This window comes from Colletotrichum spaethianum, assembly GCF_022836535.1.
Source record: "Colletotrichum spaethianum MAFF 239500 DNA, contig07, whole genome shotgun sequence".
Classification (NCBI taxonomy): domain Eukaryota; kingdom Fungi; phylum Ascomycota; class Sordariomycetes; order Glomerellales; family Glomerellaceae; genus Colletotrichum; species Colletotrichum spaethianum.
In genome coordinates this window covers 1365555-1378430 of record NW_026054777.1, presented here as the reverse complement: position 1 = coordinate 1378430, position 12876 = coordinate 1365555, and the positions used below count along the sequence as shown (strand labels likewise).

The window sequence follows — 12876 nt, the reverse complement described above, 5'->3', positions numbered from 1 at the left end:
GCAGGCCTCATATCAAGATCTCTAATTGTATCCTTCCAATTTGTAATAATCCACGCATAATGGTAGTGGTTATGGGCAAGTTTTGATGTGTGCTCCTGAGTTTTAAAAAGCTCTGATTTCCAATTTGAAAAAAGTTCCAAAGATGATTTGAAATATTTTAAGCCTCCTGTTGTATCGTCTTTACATGCTAGAACGTTTCGGCAACAATACACTTGTCAGAGGCTGCTGGCGTCAGCGTGAAGAAGTCAACGATAGGGCCACTTGACGGACGGGTAGGTATAATATTGTATTCTATCCCTCATCCAGGTGACTAACAAGGCCCACCGGCAAACCCCCCGGTATGCCTCTTGGATCCCTGACAAAGCTCCTGTGTTCTTGAAGATCAACATTCCATCCGAAAAACTCTCGTTGTCCCCATCATTACGCAACTAACCCATAAAAAGCAAATTTGCGGAGACAAAGGTTAACACGAACGATCATTTCGGCCAGTGCCAAGTTCATCCCATGTTCGCCATTAAGTGATTTCGTGGGCCGTTCGCGGCAATCATCAGTCCCGTGTTGTCCCTTAGATTAGGTGTAGAGCAGAGGCAGGTCCCTTCCCAAGTTAAGCTCTACGTCGCCCAATGACAAATTTTGTGTAAGAGACAAGGCTCGACCCACGAGCTGCATAACAACAGGATCAGCCAGACGACCACTGAAGGCTGCGGCATCTCTCAGGAAGTTGTCTTGCGGAGGCCGGGCCCAAAGGTTGATAGATTTCTTGGCAGCTACAAGTGCCCCACGAGGGAACAGACGGTAGCGAGATGTAAGGTCGTCGATATGGGCGTACATGTCGGCAGAGTGGTCGAACGCTTTGTTAATCCAGCCGATCTTCTCTGCGTCTTTTGCATTGATATCCTTGCCGCTCAGAACGTACTCCATCGCGAGTCCCCTGCCAATGATTTGGGACAGCATCTGGCCCCCTCCGCCTCCGGGAACCAGACCTGTAGCCACCTCGATCTGGCCAAATTGAGTCTCCTTTTTGGTAGCGAATCGCATGTCCAATGCTAGAAGGAACTCGTTTCCAGCGCCGCGAGCTCTGCCTTCAACGGCACCTATAGTAACCTGTGGGAGATTCGTGATGTTCCACATAAGTGCGGAGAATCTATCTCCAATTGTTTCTGTCTTGAGCGTTAGATTTGCACATGGAAGTTCTCGACTTAAGGGCTGCCTACGAATATCAGGGATAAGGAGGTCCACGTGGGCGCAGAAAAACCTTGGAACGTCGCTCTTGAAGATAACAACCTTGGTTTCGTTGTCAGTCTGAAGCCTCTGGACCATATCTGTCAATCCATCTTGAAAGTCTTGCCCCCAGAGGTTGATCTCAGAGGTAGGATTGTGTAGAGTGACTTCGAGTACACTGCCATTCTGGGCAGTCTTCAACCCTCTATATTCAGGGAGGGTGAGCGCAAATGTCGTCGAAACCAGAGACCCGACGAGGGCAGATATCCAGAATATTGGGGGAGTCATGTTGAGAGTGCGAGGTTGGTGGAATCGATTGGAGGAGAGATGGGTGGTGTTGTTGTAAAAATTCCGAAAACAAAGACGATCTTGCCATTTGTTATATACGCGTGCAGGCAGCCTTGTCACAGGTAAAACACTCCAGCAGCCTGATTGTTGCAGTTTCTGGTCGACAAGTGAATTTCCCAATGAACCGTACGTGATTACAAACAATCTTTTTCTTTCCATGTCAAATAATATCCAACATTGAGATGAAATCGCCGTTGAAAGATGTCGGATACACAGTATCTTACAAAGCATATCAGTAGCTATCGGCGTAACAATCTGACCGTTAGCTGTTGATGGTAAGTGGCACAGTCCCACGGCCATGCATTTCCCCAAATCTCCGGCTGAACTCTATTTTCTTTCTCGCGCCAAATGATCCACAATGCGGACATTTGAATAAAGATATCAATGCCGAAGTTCGATTACAAACTATTAAACATAGCTTCACCTGCCGAAACAGGTCAAGGCATTCAAGAAACACTGCCCGAGAGACGTAGCTCTATGAGTTTAGAGCGGCTTTGTTTTCCCCTCTTGCATGAGCCTTCTTCCGGCAGTTTAAGACAACATCGACCAAGATCTGACCGTATATTGTGCTTGATTTTGTTCTTTTGGTAAAGATTATCTGTGTTCTAGGACATCTGCTCAGATGTTACCATTCGTATCCAACAGTCTTTCGTACATTGACCAAAGTTATCGTTTTCGAACATAGTTCTCATGATCTCTTTCGATTGGCCATTCTACGTTCAACTCTATCCGTCATGTGCTTTTGCGAGTCTTTGGCGAATAGACATCCAACTATAGCTATAGCTCCAAAGCCAAGACTGGCTAAATATACAGTCTCAAAAGCTTTGCTATAGGCGTTTGGCAATACTTTCGTCACGGCCGCTTTTACGGCGCTAGTCAAGCCGGGGAAAGATGCCAGTTTTCCTACTTGCGCAGCCTTGATAAGACCTGGAAGTTGACTTTCGGGCAGGCCTGCGGCAACAGCTGGACCCCTGATAGCTGCAGGAATTTCGGTGGCGAGACGGTTGGACAGAATAGTAGTGTAGACGGCAACTGCGATCGAACCACCAGCAGAACGGATCGACGCTAAGAGACCTGACGCGAGCCCAATATCTGAGGGCTTGCAAAACAACGGGGCCAGAGCGAGAGATGTCAGCTCAATGAAGCCAACGAAAAAAGGCCCCAAGATTGTGAAGGCTATTCCAGCATTCAGCGTCTCGGGTGTCAAGGATGCTAAGGCGCCGACAAAGCTAACCATAGCAAATGTCGCAAAGATGATCCAATATCGGACATTCCCTCCCCACCTGACGATTCCTCCAGCGCAAACTTGGCCGAGCGCTGTTGCACTTGCCACAGTCGACTTCTAAAGGTCAGTTTGATGGACATATGCACCATTGTCTTGGATATTCGCTTACCGAAAGCCAGCCGCCATGTGTGATGTCTGTCGTATAAAGCGCCTGAACCTGCTGCGGCCAGAGAAGAACGGCAGAGTAGTAGGACATCTACCGCTTCTTCAGTCTAAGTGGAGAGAGATTGACGATGGATTTACTTACAGTGGCAACCGTTGCGCAGCATACAAGCGACATGAAGCCTCGATTGGTAAAGAATTTGACTGGTATAGCTGGATATTTAAGGTTTGCGAAGGCTTCCCAGCAAAAGAGTGCCGCGAGGAGGGCAGTGCCGATAACCAAGCTCGAGATGGTGGCCGCCGAGTCCCATGGGAACATCACTCCTCCCCAAGAAACGCCCAACAAAAGGAGAGTCAGCCCTGCAGTCCACAGAAAGATGCCAAGATCTTTGTCTCTTGTTAGCGTCAAGACACGTAAGTTCGTAGAGATTGGACTCACAGTCGAGTTCTTTCAGTAGCTGACGTTTTGTCTTTCGGTCGTGAAGTAGTTCAAAAGTAGGTGGGTGATAGAACAAGTACAACAGAACAATAGCAAGACCAACAGCAATTATATTGATGTAAAAGCACCATCTCCAGCTTAGCTTGGGGTTTTCAACAAACTTCCGTGCTGGGTGGTGTTAGTTAAGAGAAGCAGTTATGGTATGTGGGAGATGCCTACCAATGAAAGGGCCAAAAGCTGAAACGGGTGCATTAGTCAAGAAGATGAGAGATAATGCGACGGGCCGATGTTTGTTGGGAACCAGTTCTCCGACTGCAACGTTGAAGCTGAGCTGAACTGTCTCGCCCAAACCATACACCGCGGCGCCGACAATGAGGGTCTCAACGTTACTCGCGACAGCACAAAGGATGATACCGATGATGGCAACGACGTTGCCTCCAATAAAGAACCAGCGTCTGCCAAAGAGATCTGACAAGCGGCCGAGGATCGTGTACATAAACGACAACGACAGTGTTCTTGCGATGTTCACCCAGGAGATATATGGGCTTGGACCTGATTGGATTCAACTCGAAGGCTCGTGGAATAGGTATCACGGGTTTTCATACCAATGTCTGCGTTAATGAACGTCAATACGTTGGTTGGCAATATCAAAAAGATGTAGGCTGATATTGCTGAGAGACAAAATCCCTGTTGTGGTGTCAGTCACAACGGAAAGATTGCACAACATAGGTAATTAACCAACCGCCATGGCACCAAGGAACTGAGGAGAGTAATAATATCCGGGAGGGAGGTCGTCTCCTAGCGCCTCTGAGCAGACCGAAGATGCGTCATCTCGGTCGTGATTGAGGTTGGGGTCGCGATACTTGTCCACTGACGCCCTGCGGAACTCGCGATAGGACTCAGACTTGTTGATATCCATGATGGACAGCTAGAAACCCGATTTCCGAGAACCAGCTGACGCGATGTCAGTTGTTGCTAAAGAAGTACGAGTATGCCCGCCAGCCTAAAAGGGTCTGCGCACGAGAACGACGCCGTGCCCTAGTCTTATTCACGCCCAGGTGTGTACTCCCGTTGGCGAACAAGATGACTTTGGAGAAATGTATGTGCGGCGAGGTCAAAATGATGGATGTCCGGCAGGAGTGAGATGAACCGCAAGACATACAGCCTTGGTTCGGCCTGTGATCTCTGCTGTCCCTTCCTTCTTACCCGTTCTTCGTTGTCCAAGGTGTACGCAAGCAAGGTATCCCCCAGAAAACTCGAACCTCTCCGAAACTCTTTGAATGGAGTCTTGTAAGGCAGTGGAGGGTTCCTCCCTGCACTCGCTCCGGGAAAGATCACCAGATGACCTGAGTACCTCGACTTTCCCCGGTGCCCAGCTGCCCACTTCTGGTTGCGACAGTGGCAGAACCGTTAGCTCAGTGCTGGCTCAACGGTATGATTGGTACAACAGGACGCTGAGGTACGAAGCGTCTTGGACTGTTGAAACTATTCCCGGGGTCGGTCCGACAGAACGCCACACTGGCGACGACGAACCCTCCGCCTACATTACTTGGTCTATCTGGAATAATGGCAATATGGTCATAACTAGTTTTGTCCGATTTCATGAACCCACAAGAACCAGTTGTAAGGATCAGAGGGGTTCTGGTTAGTGTAATTTATCAACTTGCTCTATGCGAAAGCCTTTTCGCCGGCTAATTAGAGCATGAAGATGCACACGGAATCAGCTCGTCTGGGTCGTCAATCCAAAATATGACATTCCGCATGCCTAGAATTTGGGTCTGGAATCCGACCGTTATAGCCGGCTACCCTTCCACCTGGGTTCCCTTTTCTCAGAAAACGCGTTAAGGCCCTCGATGATGTTCTCACCCTTTTGCAGTTCCGCAAACTCCTTTTCCAGAGTCGACTCAACTGCTGCTTCAACCGATGCCGTCTCCCAGCCCTGTCTTAGACCTGCCCTCGTGCATATGATGGCATCTGGGGAGTTGGCCGCGATCATCTTCGCATAACGCACCGCCTCCTCGACGACATTTTCTTTCGGCACCACTTTGTTTACAATCCCCCACCCTGCCATCTCTTGTGCAGAAACGTTTCGCCCTGTTAACGCGAATTCGCTCGCTCTCTGGAGGCCGACCGTTCGAATGAGCCGCGGTAGTGCACCGCCAATTGCTGCAATTCCCCTCTTGACCTCTGGTAGTCCGAAATACGCATCATGAGCGGCCACGACGAGGTCGCAGTTAACGGCAAACTCGCATCCACCGCCCAACGCAAGGCCATTGACAGCCGCGATGATGGGTTTCTTGCCCAGCCGCCGACTCAAGGGCTTGAACGTGGAAGCGTTGCCCATACGTTTACTCTGGTCGGCGTCGGCTGCCATGCTCTTACTCCACTCCTTCAGATCTGCCCCAGCCGAGAACGCTCGCCCTGTTCCAGTGATGATTGCGACACTTAGGCTTGGTTCTCGGTCAAACCACTTCCATACTGAGTCCATCTCCCATTGTGCTGCTGTTGACATGGCGTTGAGATCTTTTGGTCGGTCCATTCTCACAAGAAGCACGCGAGGTGCTGGATATGAGAGTTTGAGGAAGACCGGTGTCGCTGGCGCCGGCGTTTCTGTCGGCGGTAGTCCCATTGTGAATGATCGAATTACTTGACTAGGAGGTTTTCTTGAAATGCTTCGCAAATTGCGCGGCTGGCGGCGGTGTTACGACATTGGCAGCTCGTAAGGGCTATATGGTTTAATTTTCAGCCGCCATTTGTACAGCATCGTCCGAGGAAGCACCGTGGCTAACAGTTCCTGGCGAGTTGGTCTGGGCACCCATTTCAACACTGGCCCTTTTCCGCGCTGTCAGTCATTATAAAACTCATGTCCGTCCAGCAGTGTACTTGGAGCCTCAGGTGCACTTAACGGTCATTGTTGTAGGCCGTGCATAAGCAATGACTCGCTCTTCGGCACGCTTGTCCAATCATGCTCGCTTCTTGACAAGTTTCCAGTGTCTCCGCGGGTGGAGGAATGTGAAGCACAGGGAATGTGTGCTCCCCCGCAGTCACAAGCCTCTGAGCTGCGCCGAAGTGCTCCTCCTTGTACGTGGCCTCGCAACTGTGCGCCAGCCGGTGTAGCACAATGACGACGCGCCTCGGCATCAGTTTAACCTTGTTGAGAGGCTCTGTCGGTCAGTCTGGGAAGTGCCAGTTTCTTATGAAGCCGAGCAAACAAGGAGCTACTCCGCTGATGCAGTTTGCGTGGTTGACTCCTTGAAGATGTATGGCATTCCAGGAATCCAACGCAGTTCAAACAGCAAACAACGGTCAAGTCCGCAGCAATGGCTACACCCAGAACCAAAAACCCGGTTCCTCCATGGATTGAGAACCCGTACCCGCACGTCGAGCACAGTCTAATAACATTTCCTCGAAGACATCTCCTTCTCGTGACAATCAATCGACCCGAGCACATGAACTGCCTCCCAGTCGAAGCAACCATCGAACTCGGGGCGCTGTGGAAGTGGTACGATGCTGAAACTGAGCTGCGATGCGCTGTCTTCACAGGGGCGGGAACTAAGGCTTTCTGCGCCGGCATGGACATGAAACAAAGGTTGGATATCATCAAGACGAATGACGTTGCCTTCGAGTACCCTTCGGGCCAGTTTGCGGGCATGAGCAATCGAACAGGAAGGAAACCTATCATCGTAGCGTGTAACGGTCACGCACATGGTACGTTTCTTGCAGGTGGTTGAGGTGTGTGATGTCGTTCAAAGTTGACTGGGTTGGCTATAGGTGGCGGTTTCGAAGCCATTCTCAACGCGGACGTAATATTTGCCTCGCCAAACGCCACTTTCCGTCTTCCCGAGGTGCTACGAGGCGTCTCTGCCCTCGCTGGCGCGTTGCCTCGGTGCATGATGCTTTTTGGCAACCACCGAACGATGGACTTGATTCTCACCGGCCGGGAGATGTCTGTGGAAGAGGCGCATAAGTGGGGCTTGGTAAAGGAGATCGTGCCGCAAGAGAAGCTTATCGAAAGGACGCTTGACTATGCCGATCAAATCGCGGCATTGAGCCCGGACAGCGTTATCATTTCACGATTAGCGGCACGGGAAGCTTGGGAGACGGGCGTGAGCAGGGCGACGATGCGCGGCCAAGAGCTGTGGCGGGAGGCGATGTTGAAAAGTAAGAACGCGACTGAGGGTCTCGCTGCGTATCGTGAAAAGAGAAACCCTAGGTGGTTTCCATCCCACCTGTAGGACGGCCCAAAACGACTTCCAACAGTGACCAAAGGAGATAGATGGAGGAGGACTGGCGCCGCTTTCAGTGTGTCAACAATTATGAGCCGGGTCACCAAGGGAAACATCAATTCATTCAGCGCCGATGGTTTAGTGGTAAAATTCTCCGTTGCCATACAGCAGCGTCGGGGAGCCGGGGTTCGATTCCCCCTCGGCGCACTCATCTTTTTGCCCATTTCTTTTTCTATTATAATAACTCTTGGACGAATTGATCACTCCGGAGCCATTGTCTGACATCTTGGGCTTCCTGTTATCCGATTGATGATCCAAGATCGAGAACAGGAAAGCCATGTTCCTCGGAGTGACCTGTCACAGATACATCTGTTTGTTGGCCAAGGCATTTCATCCAAGATCAGACGAAGGTGATACATGGTGCAAAACTCACATTAGTTGCAGGCTTTGCTCTCCGGGATAGCAACCGTATCCTACCTGAACTTGTCGAACGCAGCGTTGCGGATCACAGCCGTGACAGCCGTGCTTTTGCGCCTAGAATCTTGGCATGACCGTTGGATCTGTACGATGGTCAAACATAAACCACCAAACTGCAAGACATCATACTGTGCACTCCGGCATGCGAGGAAGACTTACAGCACAATCCTCCCGTCCTCTCTGACAGCCGTCTCGAAAACGATATCGTCCACCCCTCGCTCGCTCTTAACAACCCACAAGCGCGTCTCAAGAGTATCTCCTGGGTAGACGACGTTCTTGAACCTAGCGCCGTACGCTTTGAATCGATAGGGATCGCTGCCGCCCAACTCCTGCAGTAGGCCATGTGCTACCATATTCCAGGTGCCCAGGCCCTGAAGAATAGATCTCTTGAACCCGGCGCGCTGACCGAAAGCTTCGTCTGCGTGCAGGGGGTTGTAATCGCCGCAGAGCCGGTATAGAAGCGCCGCCTCCGGTGTTGTTTTGATGATGTGCATGGCGTCTGGACGACGATTTGGTGGCTTCACGGCCGGCTTCGACGGGCCACGGGGGCCATCGTAGCCTCCTTGTCCAATACCAAACGCGGTCGACGTCATCTTGGTGTACACTGTGTTTGTCTTCCTGTCGACAAGAAGCTGTTCTGCCTCCAGAATCATAGCGCCCGCTGTGTGCGATAACTGGTTAGCCCCGTTCTCATAACGTTCTTCCTTCTCCACGGCACGCTCACCCTTGTCGTATACTCCGATGACTTTGTTCCTAACCTCCAAATCTAAGCCATCAGAGGAAACAGGGATAGGCCGCAAGATCTCGATGCCTCTCTCACCGTCCACCGACCGTTGCGCATTAAAAGGCGGGCAACCTGGGATGTGACCGGTCACTGTGCGTGCGATGAAGTCAAAGACATCCTGATCCGTCTGCTTGAAGGCGAGGTTGATGGGAAAGGTCGGGAAGGCCGCAAAGTTGGGGTGCAATTCGTAAAGAAAGTGCAGTTCTTCCTTCTTGCACCCGATCGCATTGGCCTGAAGCTGTTAGTTAGCCATACTTGGCCATTGGCATAGCATTGAGAGGGGTATCTCGGCTCAGGCCAGCGAACGACAAGATGACCGAGACTTACAAAAAGGAGAACATCTCGGCGGTTGTAGCTGCACTTGATGGGCAAATGTTCGTATCCAGCAGCCTTGCGGAAGTCAACATTGTCATAGCGACCTGACGCATTCCTCACCGGTCTATCAATGATACCCATTGCTGCTTTGTGTGATATACTTGTGAGAAGTGTTGGAGTTTGAGCTTGAGAGTGAACAAGTCGGCCATGGATAACTTCTCAACAGCCAAAGGTAACCAAGACAGGGGGAACTGGCCGCTGAACACGACGGTCGGCAGCAGTGTTGCACTGGCAGCCGTACTCAGAGGTAGGCGAACTGGCCCTGAAACATGGACCGAGGCCCCCCGCAGCGACTGGCGATTTTCCTCAGCATCAACAGGGAACAGCGAAATGCTAGTGAAGTTAACCTGATGGTGTTGGATACAAATCCCCAGTTTGCAACTTTCTAAAATTTGCTCCGTGAGAACCCGGGCCTCTGTTTATAACTTGGATCACCGAGCCCTGCTCTCGAACTCTTGTGGGCGGCGCTCATCTTCCATCATGACCAAGTCCGCAGGCAATCCAACCAGCCTCGCACGCAAAAACTCACCCAGGCTCTTCCCAAAACCATCCAGGACACTGCTGCTACTGACACCCTCTTGTAGGATGCCTTTGATAACAAAATGAACCGCCCAAAGCCTAGGAAACTCACATCTTTCCACAACGTACCGATTATGCCAGTCATCTCCCAATAGTTTTATGAGTCGTTGCTTCGTTAGAAAGGCTCGCAGCCATGGCCACGCTGAAGCGTGCCGTACCCAGAATCCAACGTTCGCATTGCCGCCCTTGTCGCCACTGCGTGCGAAAACGAGATCGCCCAGTGGTCTCTCCACCGTTCTGAAAGTCGGAACGTCAGACACTGAAACCAGAGGATCATAATCGCGTTGCCGGGGACTTGTACCGTTCACCCTCTGTTGACGAGGCTCGATAACAAGACCCTGCTTGCAATTGATGAAATTAATAGCCAGAGAGATCGTTGACTGAGGTATCAGGGCTGGAAAATACCGTACATACGGCCGTGGCACCATAGTCCTCCAGTCCATGCCCAGATGAAGACCACAATAGCCCTGCAAGCCGTTGTAAAATACTGCCCTTTCGAATTGCTCAAAGGCTTCTTTCTTACGCGACTGGGCAAACATCCGGAACTGTGTGGTGCATTCTTTTTGAGATCGCGGATCCGTAGCTGAGGAGCCGTATTTCTCAATGCTAAACGTTGTAAAGTCAGACTGGTTAACCTGTCCCAGAACCTGACTCTTCAGTACTTCCAACTTGAAATCCATGTCCAGCCCGACTGCATATGCTGATATCTCGGCTTGGTAACCACCTAATAGACAGATGGCCAGCTTGACGGTCGGCGGTGGCGGCAAACCCTTGACGCCTGAGAGCTGAACACAATCGTTGCCCAACTGGGTGAGTATCGCGCCCTCGATGTCGGCGATGACATCCGGGTTGAGGTAGTATGCGCCTTGTATCTCATATAACAATTGTGCCTTGCAGGTATCAACAGAGACCAGCCCATTAGAACCCCCCGGTTTCGTGATGAGCACCTCGCCGGCCACTCCGATCTCCGCAATGGGGAACCCGGCATGGTGGAGGGCCGGCACTTCACGCTGGCCGCAGTAGTTCCCGCCCGTCACGTACGGCCCACACTCAATCAAATGCCCCGCCATGAGACTCGCTGCAAGGGCGTCGTATTCCGTCCCCTTCCATCCATGCCACCAGGCTGCAAGGCCCATGACGGGGCTCGCATCGGTGCATCTCCCGCACACCACAACATCGGCACCGCACTCCAATGCGCGCACAATGCCCGCCATGCCAGTGTAGGCGTTGGCCGCAAGAAGATCGCCACCTTGACATGCCGTATCAAGCTCGACGCCTGGCTGGTCGAGGTGCATGATTCGCCCGAACGCACCGCGTTTGACCGCCTCCGTCACGTTGTCGCCGCTTACCCAGGCCACTTTGATATCATGAATGCCTAGACTCCTGAACTGCGCGTCTGTCCTCTCAGCCAGACCCTGCGGGTTGAGTGCTCCGCCGTCATGGACGATTTTGATGCGCTTCTGCGCTACAAGGCGCGCTGCATCGCCGTCGTGCCAGGCGAGCTGATCGAGAAAGTTGGGCTCGTAACCAAGGTCCGGCTGGGTTTGGATCTGGATGGCCTTCCATGCGATATTGAACTCAGCGAGGTAGTCCGCTGTAATGGCGTCTACGTTGCCGTATTTGGCGAGGCGGTATATCTGATCGATTCCATCATTAATGGCACCAGAGCAGTTGCCGATTCGTATTGGTCTTCGAGGTGTCATCACTTGTGAGGGTCACTCCCTTTGCTTGGCTCGATTCCATGAACCGCGAAAATGTGAACTCGCTGACAGAAACGTTGTTCCGACGTTGAAGCCATCGCATGACCCCCTCTCACCCCCCAACAAATCAATCCGTGCCGAAACCGCCGCTGCCCGAACCGCCGCCTTGACCATACACTGAGGATTATTCTCTGAACACAAGGATGATCGTCGGAGCTACGTTCCAATATCAGGCCACCGGAAGCTCCCCGAGCGCGATGAAAACACTTGCTTCATCTGTTTCATGCGAAGAGCCCTTCTCCCCGCACTTGCCTTGCCTGCGCTTGCGTTGCTCTGTCTCCCCGAGGCACACCACGAAGCTCCTGCTACTCAGCCGCCATCACACCACCCCGTCATCCCAAAGTCATTCCTTTCTCTACGGACCGGATTCGCCTTCGGATAACAAGAACAAGTATGACAGCCACACCTCTGTTGCTCGAGCGACTCAGCGTGCGCATCTCAGACGACAGCCGCAGCTCAAGTGAGTAAGGCCTTCCCATCCCTACGCCGATTCGCACCAACTGACATAAATACGGTATTCTCGCGTTTACTCTTCTTCCTAGGGCCCCACCATAGTCAGAGATTGATCTTCTTCATCCGGCTAACACCTGAGATCTGAATTCAAAAAACGAGAACGAGATGCACGGGTTATTGCGACAATGAGGATATACACATCACGTCCCATCGATATACCTCGAGATTTGAACCTTACCGAGTTGCTTCACACCAGCACAGTTTCGTTGCCAGAATCTCACGTCGTCGCCGGAGATAGTCTTACGTACCGGAATATCACCCTCGGCGAGCTCAGGGATCGCGCAGGAAGGATCGCAAAAGGACTGAAAGATGCACTTAGCCCACCAGACCAAGCCCGTTGGGCTATCGTACTGCCAAATAGCGTAGAGTTTCTCGAAGCATTTCATGCCATATTATGGACAGGAGGAGTCGTTTGCCCGATAAACCACGCTCTCAAGGCATCGGAGATTGGTCATGGTTTCGCCGTCTCGAGACCGCATTTTGTGGTGGCATATGGGCCAATGATGGCGGCTACCCGAGAGGCTGTGGACGCGGCTACAACGGAGCTTCGTCAAAAAGGGATCAGATGGGAGCGACCGCTGATATTGTCAATCGTAAAGCCAGCTCGAGGTACGAAGCGTATCCCAGACGATTTCACAGCTTCGACTGGGCTTCCCATCCCTCACTGGCCGGATACTTCTATGCGCCTAGCATCGATACACCTCTCTTCCGGGACGACAGGAAAACCAAAAGGGGTCCGGCTCACGCATCACAACTTCGTCTCCAAC

The 12876-nt window shown here is 51.8% G+C and overlaps 7 protein-coding genes and 1 non-coding gene across 8 annotated transcripts; 3 read left to right on the top strand and 5 right to left on the bottom strand.

Moving 5' to 3' along the window:
• Window positions 1–570: 570 nt before the first annotated feature.
• Window positions 571–1509, bottom strand: ColSpa_03812 (putative enoyl-CoA hydratase, mitochondrial; the record flags this gene model as incomplete). Its single annotated transcript, XM_049270024.1, has 2 exons — window positions 571–1094; window positions 1215–1509. The coding sequence occupies 2 exons, from the start codon at window positions 1507–1509 to the stop codon at window positions 571–573; spliced, it is 819 nt and encodes a 272-aa protein (XP_049125981.1).
• Window positions 1510–3681: 2172 nt separating this feature from the next.
• Window positions 3682–3867, top strand: ColSpa_03811 (uncharacterized protein; the record flags this gene model as incomplete). The annotated part of the gene is made up of 1 exon (XM_049270023.1): window positions 3682–3867. One exon carries the CDS (start codon window positions 3682–3684, stop codon window positions 3865–3867), a length of 186 nt encoding a protein of 61 aa, XP_049125980.1.
• A 261-nt stretch (window positions 3868–4128) lies between these two features.
• Window positions 4129–4314, bottom strand: ColSpa_03810 (uncharacterized protein; the record flags this gene model as incomplete). The annotated part of the gene is made up of 1 exon (XM_049270022.1): window positions 4129–4314. One exon carries the CDS (start codon window positions 4312–4314, stop codon window positions 4129–4131), a length of 186 nt encoding a protein of 61 aa, XP_049125979.1.
• Window positions 4315–5187: 873 nt separating this feature from the next.
• On the bottom strand, window positions 5188–6024 carry ColSpa_03809 (mevalonyl-coenzyme A hydratase sidH; the record flags this gene model as incomplete). The annotated part of the gene is made up of 1 exon (XM_049270021.1): window positions 5188–6024. One exon carries the CDS (start codon window positions 6022–6024, stop codon window positions 5188–5190), a length of 837 nt encoding a protein of 278 aa, XP_049125978.1.
• A 691-nt stretch (window positions 6025–6715) lies between these two features.
• On the top strand, window positions 6716–7630 carry ColSpa_03808 (mevalonyl-coenzyme A hydratase sidH; the record flags this gene model as incomplete). Its single annotated transcript, XM_049270020.1, has 2 exons — window positions 6716–7103; window positions 7167–7630. 2 exons carry the CDS (start codon window positions 6716–6718, stop codon window positions 7628–7630), a joined length of 852 nt encoding a protein of 283 aa, XP_049125977.1.
• A 118-nt stretch (window positions 7631–7748) lies between these two features.
• On the top strand, window positions 7749–7828 carry ColSpa_tRNA_102. The gene is given in 2 exon segments: window positions 7749–7784; window positions 7795–7828. It is a non-coding gene; the product is annotated as a tRNA-Gly (tRNA).
• Window positions 7829–8094: 266 nt separating this feature from the next.
• ColSpa_03807 (putative delta(7)-sterol 5(6)-desaturase) lies at window positions 8095–9338 on the bottom strand (the record flags this gene model as incomplete). Its single annotated transcript, XM_049270019.1, has 3 exons — window positions 8095–8155; window positions 8258–9120; window positions 9210–9338. 3 exons carry the CDS (start codon window positions 9336–9338, stop codon window positions 8095–8097), a joined length of 1053 nt encoding a protein of 350 aa, XP_049125976.1.
• An 855-nt stretch (window positions 9339–10193) lies between these two features.
• On the bottom strand, window positions 10194–11539 carry ColSpa_03806 (uncharacterized protein; the record flags this gene model as incomplete). The annotated part of the gene is made up of 2 exons (XM_049270018.1): window positions 10194–10230; window positions 10251–11539. 2 exons carry the CDS (start codon window positions 11537–11539, stop codon window positions 10194–10196), a joined length of 1326 nt encoding a protein of 441 aa, XP_049125975.1.
• Between the last annotated feature and the right edge of the window lie 1337 nt (window positions 11540–12876).